The sequence below is a fragment of the Amphiura filiformis genome, chromosome 18 (assembly GCF_039555335.1).
Source record: "Amphiura filiformis chromosome 18, Afil_fr2py, whole genome shotgun sequence".
NCBI lineage: Eukaryota > Metazoa > Echinodermata > Ophiuroidea > Amphilepidida > Amphiuridae > Amphiura > Amphiura filiformis.
The window spans coordinates 2,200,733-2,224,539 of NC_092645.1; the positions used below are offsets into that span (position 1 = coordinate 2,200,733).

The window sequence follows — 23,807 nt, forward strand, 5'->3', positions numbered from 1 at the left end:
AATCCGCATGTGAAGCGGTTTCCGGTAAAAGTTTATCACGACTATAGTCCCAACTTTGCATAAAAAATGTGCAAAATCGGTACAATATTAACAATTTTAGTGTTGCAAATCGTGTTTTGCTAGAACTTGTGAATGTGATCTCTACTAATTTGAACAGAAAACGCGAAAATTTGAGTGATGTTTACGATGATGAGCGCATGAACACACGAGGTCAAAACGCAGTTAGCAGTCGGACGTAAACACGGGAAAATCGGGTCTTTTTATATAGTGCTATTTTTCTCAAAAAGTAGACCTAAAATATGGTGTCATTTTCATATATGTTATGCAGAATTTTGTTCTGATTAAGATGATATCAAATATATATTTCAAAGTAAGACGTAACTCAACTTATAGCCTAAAACGTGACCCCTATTTTGCACGTAAAGTCTATGGAAAGCTATTTTGTGGCATGTACCCTTAAATAACAAAGCTTTTCGTAATTCATTCAATTGCTCACAGGTAGGTTATCAAGCAAATCAGAGCTGTCAATCAAATCAGAGCTGTCAATCAAATGGGGAACTTTAACAAACGAACTTTGAATACTGATATGTGTTGAAAGAATATGATAAGCGTCACTGTGCGTATTGAAAACCCAACCTGCGTCTTGAAAACAAAAACTGACCAAAATAAATCGAATTGAGTTGGTAACGTTAAAGAGGGTAATGAGCATGCGCAGATCGTAAAAATGAGTATTTTCAGCTGATAAATGGCAACGCTGCATTCTGAATGGGAAGAAACGTATATATTTTTTTATCGTAACCGGTGGTGTGCTTAGCCTGAGTTGATCGGCCTTTCTCGAACAAAATTGCCATGCGTGGCTGTTGAAGAACTAGTGGATTCGCCATAATATCTGCACGAAGATATAGAGATGATGACGTTGTGGGACATGTATAAACATTATGCCAAAAAAATCAGGTTTAAAAAAAACCGACCGCACTCATTTTAAAAGATCGTACATTGTGTGTGTGCAAAAAGGTGCACAGTGCAGCAGGACGCAACTCACACAAGCATGCATGCAACAAGCATGACAAGGACATGCATGCAACTTGAATGGGTCTGCAACTTGACTCATGCAACTAACGCCCTCTTTTGGCAGCATTGTTATAAATTGAAAATTTAAAGAAAGAGGGTGTAGTCACGAAAATCATAAAATTATGTTATCAATTATGCTGTTGTCATCCATTCGGTACTCAAGAACAAAACATCGATTTTGACAAGTTACTTGCTTCCAAAAATTCACATCAGATTATGTCTGATATTTGTCATGATTATCTCTATGTAAGCAGTCCTTCCTCTGCATTTGCATTAAAAGAGTGCATTCTTCTTCGTCCGGGTCCAACATGTAGCTCAAGTAGATCATCCCGTTCTCTCATTTCTTCTTTACGTTGGCTGGTTTCGAGTTCTTCCCGTCCACTCATTTGTACTTCCTGTCCTCCTGCCACTACTTGGGCCCTTCCACTCGGCCACACCCTGGTGTTGACATCATGATAATTTATGAACAAGCTTGGAACTCTCCTCCGATTAACTAGTAGACCCGAATTGACAATTCTATAATAAATATAAGAAAGTTGTTTTTCAACAAAATAATTTAGAGTTTGATCAGTGGTGAAGTGTTAAACAGTTATCCGGGAATGGGTACACTGTAGGGCCTACAGTGTACCGGCCAAAGTTTAAACGGCAAGAGGGAGGGATTCGCAAAATGGTCCCGCTGACCCTCTCCAAATATGATTTTACCCGGGCAAATATCCTATACCATGTGCAGTGGCGTACCGTGGCCGCGCCTACCCCAGGGGCTGAAGAAAATTCAATTTTGCCACCCAATTTTTTTTCGGTGGTTTGAAAAAGTGAAGAGCAAAAAAAAAAAAAAAAAAAAAAAGGATTATAAGCGCTACCGCCCTAAAAGCAATGTAGTACCATTTTTTCACAGTTTTTTTTTATACTTTTTCCATTTTTCCGCCCTTTTTCTTGACTTATTCTTTTTGCCGCCCCTTCTTCTTCCGCCGCCCTTCTTTTTGCCACCCCTTCTTCTTCCGCCGCCCCTTCGTTTCGGCCGCCCCTACTTTTACCCCGGGGGGCTCGCGCCCCCAAAGCCCCCCCCCCAATCCTCGCATGATGTTGGCTTACTTTGTATAAGCGATATAATTTGTGTTTAAGCTACACTTTGTACACCAACGACCAAGACATTTTTCATTCGGCGATTGAGTAATCGCGTGCCATGGAGCGTTTTCAAAACTTGTCAACTATAACTTACCTGTCAATCATTTCCCAATCTTCGTCACCCCATTGGTCACCTTTAAATTCTTTTGTGGTTATTCCACCAATCATGTCCCAATCTGATTTCGTCATGGCAATGACACTAAAACCATCGATATCCCATTCACCTGCATATGAGCAGAAATTAAATGGGTAGTAACCAGTTGGAAGATCAATCAATCAATCAATCAATATCAATCAATCAACATATCAATAAATTAATCAAACGATCAATCACTGATAGACAGTGAGTCACTGAGTGGGGGTGAGTGCGTGCGGGGTGAGTGAGGGGTGTGTGTTAGAGTGAGTGAGCGATTAATCAAACGATCAATCACTGATAGACAGTGAGTCACTGAGTGGGGGTGAGTGCGTGCGGGGTGAGTGGGTGAGTGAGGGGGGTGTGTTAGAGTGAGTGAGCGAGCGAGCGAACGAGTGAGTGGCCTTGATTGAGTCGACCTACCTTGTGGGTTGTCAGGTGATGAGTCCTTCTCTAGTTTGCCTACGACCGGTGCAAATACCATCTTGTTTCGAATCACATGCTGAAAGAAATAATTACGAAATGTTCAAAACGTTGTGTGTGTCCAATCATGACGAAGAGATATCTAGCAAACACAAAACGTTTTACAGAAAACGTCAAATGCTGTGTTATATAAAGGGTAAAACGTTTTACTAACATTCAAAACGTTTTTGTAAACTTGCTGCAAAACAATCTGATGCTAACACTTAAAAGCGTTGGCAAGATATTTTGCCAACAAATATTCTGAAATAACATTTGACAACATTTTAAAAATGTTGAAGTGGTTTTTTTTTAGCACGCGTGTGCATTAAATGTTACGAAGTCCGTTCAATTTTTACGCCGGGTCTTGAAGGGAGAATCTGGATTTTTGTACTTGAACCCTGGAGGGGGGGGGGGAATTGTCAAGTTTTAAAAGGAGAAAAGCAATATTTTACCTTCCTGACGTCACTAAGAAATATACTTGGAATCTCTAGATGCACATCACATAAGAAAACTATGTCATTCGGGTTCTGTAGAAGAAAAACAAATAGGCTTTTTTGTCGTTTGTCAGAGAAATAGTTCTGGGTTCGTGGCAAAATTTAGCCCGATTATTTTAGAGCTTTGAAAAATGCCTACAACTACATCCGAGATTCATTCCTCACTGCAAATAACTGAGAATCTACACGTCTTTATCATTTCTATCTGCGCCAATAAAGTATCCTTACACTTGGAAAAATAATCATAATTTCAAAACTGAACAATATTGGGGTAAATTTGTTTTGTTAATAGATGCACTCTCTAATCCTGCACATTATGACACCACATTGAATCCAATGTGACATCAAGAAGTAAAGTTACAAGCAATTGAATAGACGGTTTTATTTCAGTTTTGCTTCTCTGTACTTCTCATAACTTTCATTTTATTTGTCAGTTCTTTTGTTTCCGTTTTCTTTTGGTCCTTTTGTTCTTAAAGGGCATTTCGTGATCCACAGCCTCATCCCCCACTTTTCTCAAAAAAGTTGAGATTTTTATATCACTGGAAACCTCTGGCTACATAATGTTTATGTACAAAATATTTCTTGCAGATTAATTCGCTTTGCAAAGATATCGTGAAATTTGAATTTCGTTCTGGTGCACCAGAACGAAATTACAACGCATTGTCTATGGAGCAGTGTAATTCACATAATCATGCATAACTCGCAAACGCAAAATCGGAATCAACTGAAATTTTGGGAATAGGCTTTTTTCGTGGAAATGTACTGAAAAATGTCATAAAAAGAGGATGCTCGGATCACGAAACACTCCTTTAATTAAAGCCAAACGCATAAATTAGCCATTCACCACTCTCAACCCAGATGTCTAGTCTGTGGAGTTTGGAATAGGCCAGTTTGTCACTTTTAAAACTGGGCCTTCGTCTAATCAAATGCTTGTAACTTTGCTTCTTGAAGTCACATTGGATTCGATGTGGTGTCATAATGTGCAGGATGAGATAGGGCAACAATTTACCCCAGTATTGTTCAGTTTGGAAATTCTGATTATTTTTCCAAGTGTAAGGATACTTTATTGGCGCATTATAATGTCTACAGCCTTTGTATTACTTTCTCTTTGCTTTCTCATTCCTGGTAAAACAACACACGTGCATGATTGGCTGTCGAAGTTTGGTCGAAGTTATGCACTGTGTGTTGGAACTATCACCACGTTTCTCCAGTAATGATGATGCGAATGCGCAATAATATATGACAATCGTTCTCTTTTCTAATATGGCCCTATTGTATTTAGTAGTTTTCCGGGGTAATTATCTAAGTTGGTATAGCATCTAAGCAAAGGTGTCAAAAGGTATTACACTGTTTCCAGGGAAAACCCAAAAGGTTCTTGAAAATAAGAACCCGTATTATGGTCATTTTATAAGTTAGGCTTAATGTTTTTAGAGAATAACCACGTTATTTCGGATTAATGACCAGGAAGCCTTTATGACAAGTGACAATAGGCCTAGTTACTAATATTATTTCATTAATGTTAGATTAAATTTTTACCGAATTTTTTATGGTTTTATCAATTGAGATGTTCTATTACCTGTATAAGGTCAACCGCAGACTTCACTGCGGCACCCTTGTTGTACGTATCACCCATATTGACTAGGATCTTAATTTTAGGGCTAATTACAGAGGCATTGACCATATGAACTAATGCTATATCTGTGTTATTAAAATCGGTTAGTATCAGCTCAAAATCACCGCAGTCTCCTGGCTGCTCTTGAATCTGAAATAATAAATAAGAGAGTCCAAACTGAATTACAAATTATTCTGGTTGTGATGGATTATGTTGGCATGATTCCAGTTAAGGTAATGCGTTTTTTAAGGGATCAGGATAAAAGCGTTTCGACAGTATTTTTAGTGGGACATGAGAGCACATCAGACATGTAGAATTGCATTCTGAAATTCACGATATAATACAAATTTTATGACAAATCATTAAATTTTGATATTTTTCACATTTTTTATATAACAGTCCTCGAAGTAAATTTTATAAATCTAATGACATATTCTTAAAGCGTATGTAGCTGGGCGGAATAGCCGACGATCAATTGAAATTTTGACCTTTCATATTGAAGATATGGATTTTTTTCCCAAAAAGACCTAATTTTGTTTGGTGTTTTGGGAAAAAAATCCATATCTTCAATACGAAAGGTCAAAAGTTTCAATTAATCGTCGGCTTTTCATCCCACATACATACACCTTAAGTATAAATCATAAGATTTATAAAGTTTACTTCAAGTACTGTTAAATATCAAAAACATCAATTTTTAATCATTTGCCATAAAATGTGTATTACATTGCGAATTTCAAAAAATCTAAATTATTTGATATCAGAAGGACATTCTTCGTATTCAGATTGCAATTCGATATGTCTGATGTGCTCTAATGTCCCACAATAAATACTGTCCAAACGTTCATACCAGGGCTGTCAACTCTCACGCATTGGCCGTGAGTCTCACGCATTGGGTCACTTTCTCACGGTCTCACGCCAAGGTAGTATAATCTCACGCCTAGGTAGTAAATCTCACGCAAAAAGCTGGAAAATGATTAAAATCTCACGCATTGTCATGAATAATTTGTTGTTACTACCCCCCCCCCCCCCCCCGCCGCTTTTCACATTCTCGAGCGCCGTGGCTCAAATAATCATGGGTCAAAATGAACATTGGAGCCAGCATATCCCGGTACGCCTCTGTCTCACGCCAAGCAATTCCAAAAAGTTGACAGCCCTGGTTCATACCCCACCCCTTAATGTTTGAACATGTTGAAAGCAATATAGTCCATAGCAGCTAAGTAGTCTAGATGATAAATGTGTGTCACCGTAATTGTAATAACTTATACAGAAGAAACAAACGCTTATTGATGATGTATTAGAAAAAGTTAGAGGAAATCTCCCATTCACATGTGTGTGGTGAATTGACTACATAATAATCACACACTCAAGGGTATAGACCAATTGCATGTATGCACTCCTTTCGAAAGACGTATCTGCTACACAAATGTATTTAGGCCAAAATATCACAATATTGATTTGAATATGTTATCTTCATATTACATAAAAACAAAATTAAAATTAAAAAACCGACACAGTTATCTGATGTAATTTCAACCAAGCATTTCACTGTTCGTAGTGAATTTGGATGACGACATGCTGCCATTCATACTACAGTTCATTCATAAAAAACTATCAAACTCACTCGATAGTATCATAGACAGTTCTCTCTACTGTCTATGATAGTATCAACCATAAGGCATATTCTAGCCAAATTTGGACACCATCCGGCTATTTTCCCTATAGGTACCTTGCAACATTCATAAATATTGGTCATAATGCCCATATTTGGCATTTGGCAAACACTCAAATATTATACACAGAAATATAGACGCTAACTATCTTTTGATGTTTATTGAGGTATGGCGAGTGTGGCCTTCAGCACGTAAAATTAAATTGGGAAAGCTATTTAGCATGTCACATTACACTATGGAGCAAGGTTTGTGGTTATTTGCATAGTAACACTATTAAATCACGGCGAGATGTAAATTGGGTGATGATGTCATAGCTCATTAAAGTTTGTCACTCGGTGCATTGCAACTTGTTCATGTTGTTGTAATGGGTTAAAACGTCATGGAACCTCTGAACCAACACTGAGCTTGTTAGCACCCATTTAATACATTTTCAAGCTACCTATGGTCATGGAACTTGGCGTCTATACAGTCGACACACTTATAGTTAAAACGCTTTAATAATATTGACAGTTTAATATTAATTATTAATATCGTCTAAGAAATAGACGATTGACCTACCTGTTCAAATTCTTTGATCAACCTTCCCACCCATTCCTCAAGGTTTTTGACTGTCACTATGACGTAGACCTTCGAATCGGAATGTATCGCATAATCCATTGGATGGCAGATACCGTCCCCTTGTCCGGAATCTATAGCGTATTCCGTGTGGTAAGTAGACGTGTCTACGGCGGACGGTCGACGATGAACCGTCGTAGCCTGAATTATAAAAGAATACAGTAAAATTACTACACCTGTATCCAGACTTGTACCCGAGTCCAGCTCGTCCGAGTCCGAGCCGAACCGAGTCCATTTTTATCCGAGTCCGAGCCAAGTCCGAGTCATTTTGTTACCGAGTCCGGACTCGAGTCCAAGTCCGGGGGTGCCGAGTCCGAGCCAAGTCCGAGTCCAACAATAATAATAAGACCCGAGTCCGGACTCAATTCCGAATCGAATCCGGACTCGGTCGATCAGAGTCCTTGTTTGGGGAGGGGTCAACTTAGATGTGACAGGTATCTGCCTACTGGCATTGCTTAGTGGCTTATTTGTATAAAATGATGCTTTTAAAAGGAATCGCTGGGTATAACCATGGACGTACTAATTCCGTCCATGGTATGAAAAAGGAATAATTGGGCATACAAATTTAAAAGAAGGGGGTCATTTGGTGTAACAATTTGAAAACATGGGTCATCGGGTAGAACATTTCCAAAAATGGAGCAGAATTTGATTTAAAAAAATGGAGGCTATTGACAGGCTCATACAGGCTGTATCTATACTTTGCATTTTACAAACAAAGGCGATTTCATAAAGACGCTAAAATTGGATTTCTAAATAAAGTGGTCGATATAGATGGAGAATTTTGCTCTGCGTATTTTGATACCTCAATCGGCACAATACGACTTTGTTTCTTCAACTTTGAATGAAAATAATAATGATAAATTTGAATGAAATAATGGAGTATAAGGCCTACAAGTTTAGGCCTACTTCTTCCTCAAAGCACGCAAATTACGAACACATCACAGTGAGCGTTAAGTATGTCGTGCTGTAATGTGCCGTTACAAAAGGCGGCGAGAATCGCCCTGGAGGGGGATTGTCAAAATGTGTCATTTTCGAAACTTCAACTTTTGTCGTTCAAATATGGTATAACGTGGGGGAATAAAATCGTCATGCTGAATGATGTATCAAATTTTCCATCGTCCACTATGTTTTTAAATATAGTTTAGTCTTTTAGATATCACTTTTGTTTTACGTGTAACGATATTAAAGGAGGATTTCGTGATCCTAGCATCCACTTTTTATGACATTTTCCAGTAGATATTCACGAAAAAGCTTATTTCCAAACTTTCAGTTGATTCCGATTTTGCGTTTGCGAGTTATGCATGATTTAGTGTATTACACTACTCCATAGGCCACTGTTGTAAATTTTTCGTTCTGGTATATTAGAACGAAATTCAAATTTGACGATATTTTTGCTAAACGAATTAATCTGCAAGAAATATTTGGCACATAAACATTATGTAGCCAGAGGCTTCCAGTGGTATAAAAATCTCAACTATTTTTTTGAAAAAAGTGGGGGGATGAGGCTGTGGATCACGAAATGCCCTTTTAAGTGCGCAGAAGGCTTACAGGCCTTCAAATTGAAACAATGCTGAACTTGCGGAAGGTGCGATGATCATGGGCTCATGTAATTAATAAATTAATTCTTCAATCTTTTGCTCTTGGAATGGCGCAAAATGTTATTATAAAATTCGGGTGTAAATGACCGCGACCCGGCGTTTTACTTACCATTTCAATAAGGAACAACCGGCCACCAAATGACAAGCCTCCCATCATTGCCATTAGCTCCACTCTAACAATGTTGCTAATGCTATTTCGAAAATCACGTCTGGGGGAAAGAAAATAGGTCTTAATTAGTTTAGTCTCCTCCGCAGCCAGTTTGGTTACGCTCCCTCCACACAAACAGTCTGCCGCCGTTTCTGATTGGCTACACGTATGTACACAAAGAGCTATACATACGGGAACTTGATTGACCTCAGTCAGCTGGCGACCGGGGCTGGCGAGCGATACAATCTCGCAAGTGCGTACTTCCGAGTCAAAATTCAGTGCTCATGAATATGAAGTAGTCGTCTAGCCGATAGACCAATTGAAAGCCTTGTTTGAAGTCAAGCTGGATGACATATTGGTAGAGTTTAAACCTATACACAAAATTGTTCACTTACGTGAGCTTTCGACACGACGACTCTGTGTCTTTTTCAAACTGATGGTGATTGAGTTATTGATCTGGGATGTCACATGACGGAGCTGACGATGTCAATGTGACAGAACAGGTTCATAGACCGGAGGTAGCTGGTGGCGGCCTTTGTCCTTGTTAACATGTTGAGTGAACTGGGGTGGCGTCTGATGTTGATGGCTTCCCTTACACCACGGTTAAACCAGTTGGAATCCTGATCAAGCACTTTCACGTCCTTCCACGCGATGGTGTGTTTCGCGGCTTGAGCGTGTTGAGCGACCGGCGAGGAAGCATTGCTCTTGCGTTTATGTTCCGTTAGCCTGGTGCTATTAAAGCGTGCGTTCAGATTCACCAACATATGCAGCGGGGCAATTTTCACATGAAATGTGATAAACGGAGCGTTGCTCAGTTGCTGTCTTGTCCTTGGGAGCGACGAGGTTCTGACGGACGGAGTTAACCGGCTTGTAGTGTGTGCGAATGCCCTTGGCTTGGAATAGGCGAGCTGGATGACGTCGTCAGAAAACCGCTAGCCAATCAAAAAGGACCAGTTCGTTATCATTGGCAGACTGTTTGTGTGGAGGGAGCGTAACCAAACTGGCTGTGTGGAGACTAAATTAGTTTCACAGAAATTTAAATGCTCTATGTACATTTTTATTCCAAAGCTTTCCATTGTTGAGGCTATTTCACATACATATTCAAAACACTCTAGAGAAAGAATGTGGCCATATACTGCTGAAATATCTTTTGTTGATTTCGAATGATAATGTCTTAAGGGATGGGGTATGAACGTTTGGACAGTATTTATTGTGGGACATAAGAGTACAGACATATAAGGATATCAAATAATTTTGATTTTTTTTTTTTTAATTCCCAATGTAATATACATTTTATGGCAAATGATTAAAAATTGATATTTTTGATATTTAACAGTACTCGAAGTTAACTTTATAAATCTGATGATTTCTACCTAAAGTGTATGTAGGTGGGATGAAAAGCCGACGATCAATTGAAAATTTTGACCTTTCGTATTGAAGATATGGATTTTTTTTCCAAAACATCAAAAAATTAGGTCTTTTTTGGGGAAAATCCATATCATCAATATCGCTCTGCACCACTGAGGTCCCGGGTTCAAGCCCCGGCGCGGCCCAAGGACTCATGTGCACTTGGTTTATCCCGATTCCTTGTTCGCTCTCGCAGGTTTTCTCCGGGATCTCCGGTTTCCTCCTGTATCGCAAAAATCGGTGATTAGTTGTTTGGTTATCAAAAACTTCCTTCACCCAATGGAATTTGGGGAGCTGCACAGGTAATTGGTGGATGTTACAATCTAAAATGCGGATAGGTGTGCGCCGTTCGGCAGCAACCTAGTTGATGCGATCTGATTGTGATGATTCACCATTGCAGCAAAATTACAGCGCTTTGAGCCCTCTAAGATCTGGAGAAAGGAGCTTTATAAATCCAAAATTTATTTATATGAAAGGTCAAAATTTTCAATTGATCGTCGGCTTTTCCTCCCAGCTACATACACTTTAAGACTATATCATTAAATTTATAAAATTTACTTCGAGGACTGTTATATCTCCAAAATGTGAAAAATATCAAATTTTAAAAATTTGTCATAAAATTTGTATTATATCGTGAATTTCATAAAATGAAAATTATTTGATATCAGAAAGACATTCTTCGTATTCAGAATGCAATTCGATAGGTCTGATGTGCTGTCATGTCCCGCAAAAAATGCTGTCGAAACGCTCAAAACGCTCATTCCAGTTCCCTTAAAGACATTGAAAGTTTTGACTGATTTTGCATGGCTTTGCAGCTTTCCCGGGGGATGGCGTCCCCTTCCTGGATCAGCTACTGTTGAATTGGTCATGGATATTCTATAAGTCTTCATAAAATGTAAAAAAGGTGAAAGTGTGAAAGGTAAGTACACCGTACCTGTATGTTGTAGCAGCTTTGAAATCTTCCCGAAGTTTGTCAACAACTTTCCTAGGTATAACAGTGTTGCCATCCCGTTTGCGCTTGTTAAGAAACATGGTGCCGTCTGCAGGGTATACGGACACGTATGGCACCTAGTTGGGTGAAAAAGGAAAACAAATCAACAAAAATATCAAATTGAGTTTAAACACGGTAACTTCGATTATATCATCTACAAGGTAACATAATGCAACACTCCTATCTACCGGTGATAGCATAATGTGACAGCATAACTTTTCTACCGAAGACTTAATTAATTATGTAACACGTCTATCTACTGAACACAATATAATGTATCTACTGAAGATAAGATAACATAATGTAAGCCTGTTATCTACCGAAGATAGCATAATGTAAAACTGCTATCTACCGAAGATAACACTATGTAACACTGCTATCTACCGAAGATAACATAGTGTAATACTGCTATAACCTTTGAAGATAACATAGTGTAATACTGCTATAACCTTTGAAGATAACATAGTGTGATACTGCTATAACCTGTGAAGATAACATAGTGTAATACTGCTATAACCTTTGAAGATAACATAGTGTAATACTGCTATAACCTGTGAAGATAACATAGTGTGATACTGCTATAACCTTTGAAGATAACATAGTGTGATACTGCTATAACCTTTGAAGATAACATAGTGTAATACTGCTATAACCTTTGAAGATAACATAGTGTGATACTGCTATAACCTTTGAAGATAACATAGTGTAATACTGCTATAACCTGTGAAGATAACATAGTGTAATACTGCTATAACCTGTGAAGATAACATAGTGTGATACTGCTATAACCTTTGAAGATAACATAGTGTAATACTGCTATAACCTTTGAAGATAACATAGTGTAATACTGCTATAACCTTTGAAGATAACATAGTGTGATACTGCTATAACCTTTGAAAATAACATAGTGTGATACTGCTATAACCTTTGAAGATAACATAGTGTAATACTGCTATAACCTTTGAAGATAACATAGTGTGATACTGCTATAACCTTTGAAGATAACATAGTGTAATACTGCTATAACCTTTGAAGATAACATAGTGTAATACTGCTATAACCTTTGAAGATAACATAGTGTGATACTGCTATAACCTTTGAAGATAACATAGTGTAATACTGCTATAACCTTTGAAGATAACATAGTGTAATACTGCTATAACCTTTGAAGATAACATAGTGTGATACTGCTATAACCTTTGAAGATAAGATAGTGTGATACTGCTATAACCTTTGAAGATAACATAGTGTGATACTGCTATAACCTTTGAAGATAACATAGTGTAATACTGCTATAACCTTTGAAGATAACATAGTGTGATACTGCTATAACCTTTGAAGATAACATAGTGTAATACTGCTATAACCTTTGAAGATAACATAGTGTAATACTGCTATAACCTTTGAAGATAACATAGTGTGATACTGCTATAACCTTTGAAGATAACATAGTGTGATACTGCTATAACCTTTGAAGATAACATAGTGTAATACTGCTATAACCTTTGAAGATAACATAGTGTAATACTGCTATAACCTTTGAAGATAACATAGTGTGATACTGCTATAACCTTTGAAGATAACATAGTGTGATACTGCTATAACCTTTGAAGATAACATAGTGTGATACTGCTATAACCTTTGAAGATAACATAGTGTAATACTGCTATAACCTTTGAAGATAACATAGTGTGATACTGCTATAACCTTTGAAGATAACATAGTGTGATACTGCTATAACCTTTGAAGATAACATAGTGTGATACTGCTATAACCTTTGAAGATAACATAGTGTAATACTGCTATAACCTTTGAAGATAACATAGTGTAATACTGCTATAACCTTTGAAGATAACATAGTGTGATACTGCTATAACCTTTGAAGATAACATAGTGTGATACTGCTATAACCTTTGAAGATAACATAGTGTGATACTGCTATAACCTTTGAAGATAACATAGTGTGATACTGCTATAACCTGTGAAGATAACATAGTGTGATACTGCTATAACCTTTGAAGATAACATAGTGTAATACTGCTATAACCTGTGAAGATAACATAGTGTGATACTGCTATAACCTTTGAAGATAACATAGTGTAATACTGCTATAACCTTTGAAGATAACATAGTGTAATACTGCTATAACCTTTGAAGATAACATAGTGTGATACTGCTATAACCTTTGAAGATAACATAGTGTAATACTGCTATAACCTTTGAAGATAACATAGTGTAATACTGCTATAACCTGTGAAGATAACATAGTGTAATACTGCTATAACCTTTGAAGATAACATAGTGTGATACTGCTATAACCTGTGAAGATAACATAGTGTAATACTGCTATAACCTTTGAAGATAACATAGTGTAATACTGCTATAACCTGTGAAGATAACATAGTGTGATACTGCTATAACCTTTGAAGATAACATAGTGTGTGTCTTATTCTTATGCTGGGGTTCGGAGGCAAATAAGTGATTCATAAACACTTGCAATCTACGTAGCAATAATCAACATTTATTGACACAGGGCGCTGCCATCTTGGAACGGGTTGCCAGCCCGAACGACGTGAGTCAGTTGCCAAACGTAATAGCCTAAATCAGATATCACCACATCTTTCCCCTTTTGGGAAGATTGAACAATCTTGTTGCTGCAACTAATATTGATCAAGTTGTATTGGCAGCAATATGTCCATTAACTAGAGTTTTTGTTATTCTATGAGAGTCTTTTTTCTCTTTAATCAAGTTTCAGTGCCTTTTTATTTTTTTAACTTTCAAACAAAGAAATTAGATTTTAAACAAAGAGAACTGGATGGATTATCCAAACTCTGTGCTGGGTTACAGGGTGTTATTTTTCCCTATTGCTTGAACTCCAACACTGAAGGCACTTTCATTTGAACAATTATCAAGAGTTCCTCTTCTTTCTTCCATGGAACGCTAGAACCGAGATCACATGTTGTATATATGAGGATTTGTTACTGTATTGCATGTAGGTTAACCTGGATGTTGATTCTTTGAATAAACACAAATTCCAAAACTTGCAACTTGTGAAAACATATTTACATAAATTCACTGAAAGTTTGTGAAAGTTCATAAAGTCAGTTCAGACATCACATGAGTCTGTTTAAGCAGGCAAATTGTTTTCACTAAATTTGTCTCTGTGCAAAGTATAGACATGTGAAACACATATTATTGTTGGTAGTCCTGCAAATATGCTGGTGGTTTCACCATCCTGCCAGATCTGGTTCTCACTGGTGGTGCTGCTGCTCTGGTGCTGTCTTGTTGACCTGTAGCTGGTTGAACTGGTTGGTTCACTGGTGCTGGTGCTGCTGCTGGTGGTTGACCTAGTGGTTCATCATCATCATCAATTGGATCAACATGCTGGTAAGTCTTCTTCAAATGCTTTCTGTTTCTTTTCAGATTTCTGCCATTTGACAGCTTTACCACATACGATCGGTAAGGTAATCTTTTGACAATCATACCCTTAGTTGACCACTGCTTGTTTTGAAAGTCATAAATGAGAACGTGATCTCCTAACTGAAGTGGTTTGAGATCTTTAGCGTTTTGATTGTAGTAATCAGCTTGCTTCTGCTTGTTTTCATTGATCTTTCTTGAGACTCCTTTTGCCACTCTTGGAGATAGTAGCTTTTTAGTAGTTGGTAGGCGAGTCTTCGTTCTCCTACTCATTAGTTTCTGCACTGGACTAAATCCATCTTGGCCTGGTGTGTTTCTGAAGTCCAACATGGCTAGATACGGATCTTTATTATCTGCTTTTGCTTTCTTCAACAGTCGTTTTGCTGTTCTGACTGCGTTTTCTGACTTCCCATTGCTCTGGGGATATCCTGGAGATGACGTTGTATGCTGAAACTTCCATTTCCTGGCAAATTCTTGGAATTGTTCACTGGTAAATTGTGTGCCATTATCAGATATTACAGTATCAGGTATCCCTTGTCTTGAGAAGTGCATCTTGACTTTGGAAATTACTGTCTCTGATCTCATGTCAGGTAGATAATCTATCTCCCAGTAGTTGGAAAAATAGTCTACTGTGATCAAATAGTTGCGATCATCAAGGTGGAAAATGTCCATTCCGACTTTTGCCCATGGTGTGCCTGGGACATCATGTGGATGTAGTGTTTCCTTCTGTTGCTGATCAGAGTATCTTCTACACACATCACATTTTTCAACATAGTCTTTGATCTGTGCTGTCATCCCTGGCCAATACATGCTTTCACGTGCTCTTGACAGGCATGCTTGTATGCCTTGATGGGAAGCATGAATATTCTCAACCATTCTCCTGCGTGCTGCTGGAGGTACTACAAGTCTTTCTCCCTTGTAGATTAGATCTTTCTGCACAGTTAGTTCTTCTCGGATGCCCCAGTAAGTCTTTAATTGCTGTGGAACATGTTGCTTGTCTTCTGGCCACCCACGAACTATCATGTTGTGTAACTGCTGCATGATTTGGTCTGCTATTGTCTCTCTTTGGATAACATCTATCAGACTCTCTTCAAGGTCTACCTCTTCAAGTAGATTAACTGCTTCCAATTCCAGTTCTTGCTGTATATTGGTATCATACTCTGGAAGGTATGCTCTGCTTAAGGTGTCTGCTAGTACTAGTTTGCTTCCAGGTGTGTATTGAATTTCATAGTCATAGGTTCCCATCTTCAAAAACATACACTGTTGACGTTTAGGTGCTTTGTGAAGCAGTTTCTTCTGTATGATCTCGAGAGGTTTGTGGTCACTCTGGATCCATACCTTTCTGCCATAGGTGTAAGCATGAAATCTTTTCAATCCATACCATGCTGCTAGAAGCTCCTTTTCAATTTGAGCGTATCTTGTCTCAGTGTCAGTCAGAGCTCTGCTAGCATATGCTATTGGCTGGCCTTCTTGAAGCAAGGCTGCACCTAGACCTGTCTCCGAGGCGTCAACTTGCAAAGTTACGTCTTTCTTACTGTCAAAGTAGCGAAGAACTGGATGGGCTGTCACAGCTTTCTTGATCTGGTCTACAGCTTTGGTGTGGTGATCTGTCCACTCCCATAGTACATTCTTCACAGTGAGTTTTCTTAATGGCTCACAGAGATCACTCAAGTGTGGCAGGAACTTACTGAGATAGTTTACAAATCCCAGTAGACGCTGTATTCCTTTAACATCAGTTGGTAGAGGCATCTCTCCAACTGCTCTAATCTTCTCAGGATCAGGTTTCAATCCATCTTTGGATATTATATGGCCAATGAATGGCACTTCTTCCATTCCAAGCTTGGCCTTATCTTTGTTGATCTTCAAGCCAACTTCTTGGCATCGCTTCATGAGTTCCTGAGATTCTCATTGTGATTTTGTACTGCTTCTTCTTTTGTCTCTCCAACTCCAAATATCAACATATCATCTGCTATGGACTCTACTCCTTTCAGCCCTGCAAGTGCTTGCTGTTGGCGTCTTGTGTACTCTTCTGGTGCGCTTTTCAGCCCAAATGGCATGCGCAGCCAGCGATATCTGCCATAAGGAGTATTGAAACATGTTAACTTTGAACTAGCTTCATCTAGTTCAACATGCCAAAACCCATTTCTTGTGTCAAGTACGCTGAATACTTTTGCTTGATGGAGTTCAGGAAGAATTTCTTCTATTGTAGTCATATGATGATGGCTTCTCTTTATGGCCCGATTCAAGTCTTTCGGGTCTATGCAGATGCGCAATTTTCCTGATGGTTTCCTGACTGCTACCATGCTTGAAACCCAATCTGTAGGCTCAGTTTCTTGAATGATTATTTTGCGCTGTACCATGTCATCAAGATCTGTCTTGAGTTGTTCTTTGACTGCAACTGGTACCCGCCGTGCTGCATGGACTACTGGTGTGACTGTTTTATCAATCTCTATATGATACTTGCCAGGTAATTTTCCAGTACCATCAAACACATCTGGATATTCTGCTTCTAGTTGCTGTATTGTCAGAGGCCGTATTTGTGCTGCTGCAGTCTGCACTTGTGCAATGTTGTCATATATAATTTCTATCAGGCCCATGGCTTCTGAAGTTTTGCGTCCCAAAATTGGTACATATTTGTCAGAGCTCACAATTTCAAACACTACGAGATATTTTCTCTGGTTCTTCGGGTTTATCACCTTCAGCTTTGCTTTGCCAATCGGGCGTACAAGATTTCCATCATACATCCTCAGGATGGTTTCTGTCTTCTCAATTTGTATTTAATGTTCTTCAAATGACTCTTGCTGAGAACATTGCATGAAGCTCCAGTGTCTATTTCAAACTGAATTTCTTTCTGCTTTTCTATCATCATTGTTGCTATGATGCTCTTTTCCAACTTATTTACTTCAACAACTGTTATCTTGTTAACTTCGTCATAACTTGTGGTAGACTCATCTGTGTCTTCACCTTGGTCGATCCTGTTAACTGTTTTCTGTGATAAACACACATTACTGAAATGGTGCTTCTTCTTGCATTTGGTACAGGTTTTTCCATAAGCTGGACATGCTTCTTTACTTGCTTTGTGCTCTTTTCCACAGTACATGCAATTCTGATGCTCTTGCCTTTTGTCTTTGTGGTATCTAGGATTCTGCTGGTCCTGTCTTGTATATCTGGCCTTGTTACTCCTTCTTGCATAATGTATTTGCTGTTCACTACTGCTCGCCATGCTTTTTAACTGCTGGGTTGTTGCCTCACTTATCTTAAGTGCATCTATGGCTATCTTAAGTGAGCACTCTTCTTCTTTTCGGAACAGTCTGGCTCTGGCTGAATCATCTTTACATCCCAGTATCAGAATGTCTCTGATCATATCCTCTTCATCTTTAAACTTACAGTTAATGGCCAGATGTCGTAGCCGATCCACAAATTGCTCTGTATTTTCATGCTGTTGCTGTACTGCTCTATAAAAACAGTATCTATCATAAAGCACATTGTGTTTGACAACAAAATTATCTTCCAAAGCTTTCAAGATTTCTTTGGCATCTGCCATCTTGTCATCGGACAATTTCAGCCCAAGAAGGATTCTCTTACAAACCGGTCCCATCAGCGTTTTTAGTGTGGCTGCTTGTACGGTTGTATTCTTTTTGTCTAATTCTGTAGCAATAGCATAATCAATATAGGCATCTTTAAATGTTTTCCAGTTTTCCTCAGTGTTGCCTTTGCATATCATATGCGGCGGACATGGCAACTGGAACTCAGCCATGATTTATTTGCACTTGTCGTCGAAGCGCCTTGAGTTCGTTGAACCTCAAGATAATCGCCGAATACGCTATTAGTAATTAGTATCGCCGAAGCGCCTTGAGTTCGTTGAACCTCAAGATTAATTGCCGAATACGCTCGATTAGTAATTAGTATCGCCGAAGCGCCTTGAGTTCGTTGAACCTCAAGATTAATTGCCAAATACGCTATTAGTAATTAGTATCGCCGAAGCGCCTTGAGTTCGTTGAACCTCAAGATAATCGCCGAATACGCTATTAGTAATTAGTATCGCCGAAGCGCCTTGAGTTCGTTGAACCTCAAGATTAATTGCCGAATACGCTCGATTAGTAATTAGTATCGCCGAAGCGCCTTGAGTTCGTTGAACCTCAAGATTAATTGCCGAATACGCTATTAGTAATTAGTATCGCCGAAGCGCCTTGAGTTCGTTGAACCTCAAGATTAATTGCCGAATACGCTGTTAAGTGTTAGTATCGCTGTAGCGCCTTGAGTTCGTTGAACCTCAAGATTAATTGATGGATACGTTATTATTATCGCGAAGCACGTTTTATTGTCCCAAAAGCCTTGATTTATGCTCAAAATCAAGAAAGCGTCTGTTATGCATGTATATATGTTGGCAAAGAAATTGTATGTAAAGCTGCATGTATGTATGCCTTTTTACGCGCAAATTTGCGTCGTGCTATGCAGATATTTAAATAACCTTGCAATATAACACACACTTGTTTTGCCAAAAATTCTTGACTTCACCATGGAGGTACTTTGCTGCCACCATGATTTCACTTTAAATTAAGACTGCTGAACATGTCATGCTGCTGATCATGTTCGTACGTATACACTTACTACTACTCGATCTGGAGACTGTGACTAGCTAGCTAGGCTGTAACTGCCACTTCCCTTGCTAAAGTAAGTAAGCTGTTAAGCTTAAAATTCGTGCTTATCATGCACCATAAAACTAAGTTCAGTATACATTGAATCTGTTTTTATTTTTGTTTTATTGTTACTGTACATGTACGTGTTTACCGACACTCGTGTGCCAAATTCTGCAGTCATTCGCTGCCACACACACATGACACAGGCTCACAATGCTATCTTCATCGGCTGTTTTCTGCAAAACACGGCTCCCGATAAGACTGTGGCTTTCCCTGTAATTGCTACACCACTAAGACACCATGTCTTATTCTTATGCTGGGGTTCGGAGGCAAATAAGTGATTCATAAACACTTGCAATCTACGTAGCAATAATCAACATTTATTGACACAGGGCGCTGCCATCTTGGAACGGGTTGCCAGCCCGAACGACGTGAGTCAGTTGCCAAACGTAATAGCCTAAATCAGATATCACCACAGTGTGATACTGCTATAACCTTTGAAGATAACATAGTGTAATACTGCTATAACCTTTGAAGATAACATAGTGTGATACTGCTATAACCTGTGAAGATAACATAGTGTAATACTGCTATAACCTTTGAAGATAACATAGTGTGATACTGCTATAACCTGTGAAGATAACATAGTGTAATACTGCTATAACCTTTGAAGATAACATAGTGTAATACTGCTATAACCTGTGAAGATAACATAGTGTGATACTGCTATAACCTTTGAAGATAACATAGTGTGATACTGCTATAACCTTTGAAGATAACATAGTGTAATACTGCTATAACCTTTGAAGATAACATAGTGGGATACTGCTATAACTTGTGAAGATAACATAGTGTAATACCGCTATAACCTTTGAAGATAACATAGTGTAATACTGCTATAACCTGTGAAGATAACATAGTGTAATACTGCTATAACCTGTGAAGATAACATAGTGTGATACTGCTAAGATAACATAGTGTGATACTGCTATAACCTGTGAAGATAACATAGTGTAATACTGCTATAACCTTTGAAGATAACATAGTGTGATACTGCTATAACCTTTGAAGATAACATATAACATGTAAAACTGCCATCTACTGAAGAAAGCATCATGTAAGTCTGTTATCTACTGAAGATAGCATTATGTAACACTGCTATCTACTGAAGATAGCATTATGTAACATTGCTATCTACTGAAGATAGCATAATGTAACACTGCACTGTCTACCAAAGATAATACTATGTAACATTGCTATCTAGAAGATAACATAGCATAGTGTAATACTGCTATTTACTGGAGATAACATGTAAAAATGATATCTACTGATTACTGAATATAGCATTTATAACCCTGTTATCTACCGAAGATAGCATCATGTAACACTGCTATTCTGCTGAAGATAGCATAATGTAACCATGTAACACTGCTATTTACTAAGGATATCATGTGAAATATCTATTTACTGAAGATAGTATACTTTAAAACTGCTATCTACCGAAGATAGTATAACACTATATAACACTGCTATCTTGTGGAGATAACATTATGTAACACTGCTATCTACTGAACATAGCACGTAACACTGCTATCTACCTGAAGATATCATGTAACACCCGGATGTAACAGTGCTATCTAATGATGACAGCATAATGTAACATTGCTAAGATAACTTTTGAAGATAACATGTAAAACTGCTATCTACTGAAGATAGAGTAGAACTCCATGATCACCAAGAAGAAGATTGCTGGTTAAGTAATGATTATTTAAACTGCAATTGTGTGATTATATTGTATTTGAAATTGTTGGCATGTACCAATCATATTTTACCAATTAAAGACTTAGATTTTGTTAACTAAATCAAACAGTGTATTTTGTTGTGCATTCGTGTGACGTAACACTGCTATCTACTGAAGATAGTATTATGTAACACTACTACCGGTATATAAGATAGCATAGTGTAACTCTGCTATCTACTGAAGATAACATATTTTAAAACTGCACTCTACCAAAGATAGTATTATGTAATACTGCTATCTACTGAACATAGCATGTAACATTGCTATCTACTGACGATAGCATAATGTAACACTGCTATCTACTAAAGATAACATTATGTAACACTATTTACTGCACTCAAACATTGATTTGTTGGTATGCTAATAAATGTCGAAGTCACTTGTTACACCCAACGTCGAGTCCAACTTAGATCAAACAAATATTGTTTTGTTTGATTGTTTGTTTGTTTGTTTGTTTGCTCGTGTGTCTGTGTGTCTGGATGTTGGGGTGTTTGTTTATTTATTGTTGTTGTTTTTGTTTTCGTGCTTGATATTTTGGTCTATTACCTAAATGGAAATGTGTTTGTTTGTTGCTTCTCTTTATTTTTGTCTGTTTCTGCTTGCTGGTTTTTGTTTACATTATTTTCATGAGTGCTATTTTCTTTTTTATGTCAACTCACCAATTTCCGTCCTGTAAACTGTCTACGTTTTTCGCCATTTTTCAGGATAGTCGGATCAAAAAAGAATCTTTCTGTGCCATTCTTACACGGTGGAAAGATGAACAAATCTGAGCTCCAAGGGGACGTGATCTTCACATCTTCTTTTTCCGTGTTGACTTCCACATGATGTGGACCTGATGATAAATGTGTGATAATATTTTTGACAATGCAGCAGGGTTTTTTTTGTTTTTGTTTTTTTGATATTTATTTTTTTTTCGAATTTTATTTTTTGAATTTATATCGGATTTGTTTTTAAATTTAATTTGATTTTTTAATATTTTTAAATTCCAAGAACTGCTAATACACCCCGTGATAAAGTCAAAAGAGAAAAGTGGGTGCGCAATCCTATCGGTATCCGGTACCTATCCGGAATTTACAACAAAACCAGAACATGTTTTTACATGTGAAATTTTCAAAGAAAATATTTGGTATATTCATGGGGGAAAACCTGTTGAGTTCTGCACTTTGACTGACTGACTGAATGAATTGATGAATGAATGAATGAATGAATGAATGAATGAAGAAATGAAATGAAATGAAATGAAATGAAATGAAATGAAATGAAATGAAATGAAATGAAATGAAATGAAATGAATGAATATTTACAAATTATTACAAGAAAGAAAGAACAAAATACCTTTTTGAGCTACCGTCGTCCTTTGCCGTTTCTTGACCATTTCAACCTCATCCATAAAGTCACCTACACCTTCACGAGTGTCTCGCTTCAACTGATTCCCACTGGTTATCGATGAACTTTGTCGTTCATGATCGTAATGATGTACACCGTAATACAAAACCGATATTGTCATCCAAAAACTTACACATACTGCACCAACAAGTAGCTTACTGCCCTTTCGCCCGCAATGATAACCAAACACGGAAGTCGCCATGAATGTTGGTCTGTAAATAGCCCTAGAACTTAGAAGCCTTAGACGTAGAATATTTCCAAAACGTTAGTATGCCTATATTAATTTCCTTCAGTGAGGAAGTAGTTGCACTGGCATCATAATACAGAGTGCCTGTGTACTCAAGCGAAACCGACTACACCAGTGATTCGCACCCGCCAAATTCTACATTCAATTGAGTTTGGTGCATGACCTCGACTTGGTTGTATGAGTTGTACCAAGGATGATAACTGGCTGTATGAAATACAAATAAATACTTGTGACAGTTTTCTGAAAATATGAAACAGAGTTTAGTCATGTCTTCAAGATGGATGCTGTTCATGGTGGCGTTCATCAGCCACAAGGTCACTGTGTCGGTAACAGATGAAAGTACATGTACTACAAACAAAGAGTACTACTGTCTGTTCAATTAGCTTAGATTCTTGAATTTTTTAAATATTTGAAAAAATAAAAAATGTTGGTCAAAGTCATCAAAGAAAAGTGTTAGCACAGCCTTAGACCTAACGTGATTTATACTTTTCAAATTCTAAACTTCAATTTAAAACCCCATTTCTTTTCAATTTTGGTCTTTTCCCGCGATATTTATATAGAAAGCCTTAGAACGTCCGGTACCGTGACCATAAACTTTTTTGAATCAATCCATTTAGAGCAATGGGGACGAATGTCACAATGCGCAGAGATAGTATTTATTCGACCATCCGCATCAGGAAGTATTGTCCAGCAAAATATTTGCCAGTATGCCCAATTTGTGTTGAAACCCTACTGTTGAAACATTACGTTATTATTTATGAACTAAGGTTTTCTAAAATAGGCCCAGCTTATATAAATGGTCAATTCCAGCGAAAGCGGGACAAAATTCTCTGTATGTTAACTTTCCACTTTAAAATACCATTAATAAAGGAAATCACGTTATTGATGGAGCATATCATGTCACATCCAATGTGCTCTCTTTGTGCATAGGCCTTTACTAGCAAGTCATACCAGGGGACAAGTTATGATGGCTTAAATGAATTGGCGTTA

The 23,807-nt window shown here is 37.9% G+C and overlaps 1 protein-coding gene across 1 annotated transcript; it reads right to left on the reverse strand.

Annotated features, from left to right (window-relative positions):
* Positions 1 to 424: 424 nt before the first annotated feature.
* LOC140139675 (uncharacterized) lies at positions 425 to 22,958 on the reverse strand. The gene is made up of 10 exons (XM_072161377.1): positions 22,520 to 22,958; positions 21,844 to 22,016; positions 11,270 to 11,403; positions 8,890 to 8,989; positions 7,126 to 7,323; positions 4,862 to 5,047; positions 3,244 to 3,318; positions 2,753 to 2,831; positions 2,291 to 2,420; positions 425 to 1,587 (listed from the first exon to the last, which is right to left on the reverse strand). Exons 1-10 carry the CDS (start codon positions 22,770 to 22,772, stop codon positions 1,314 to 1,316), a joined length of 1,602 nt encoding a protein of 533 aa, XP_072017478.1. The 5' UTR covers positions 22,773 to 22,958; the 3' UTR covers positions 425 to 1,313.
* Positions 22,959 to 23,807: the final 849 nt, after the last annotated feature.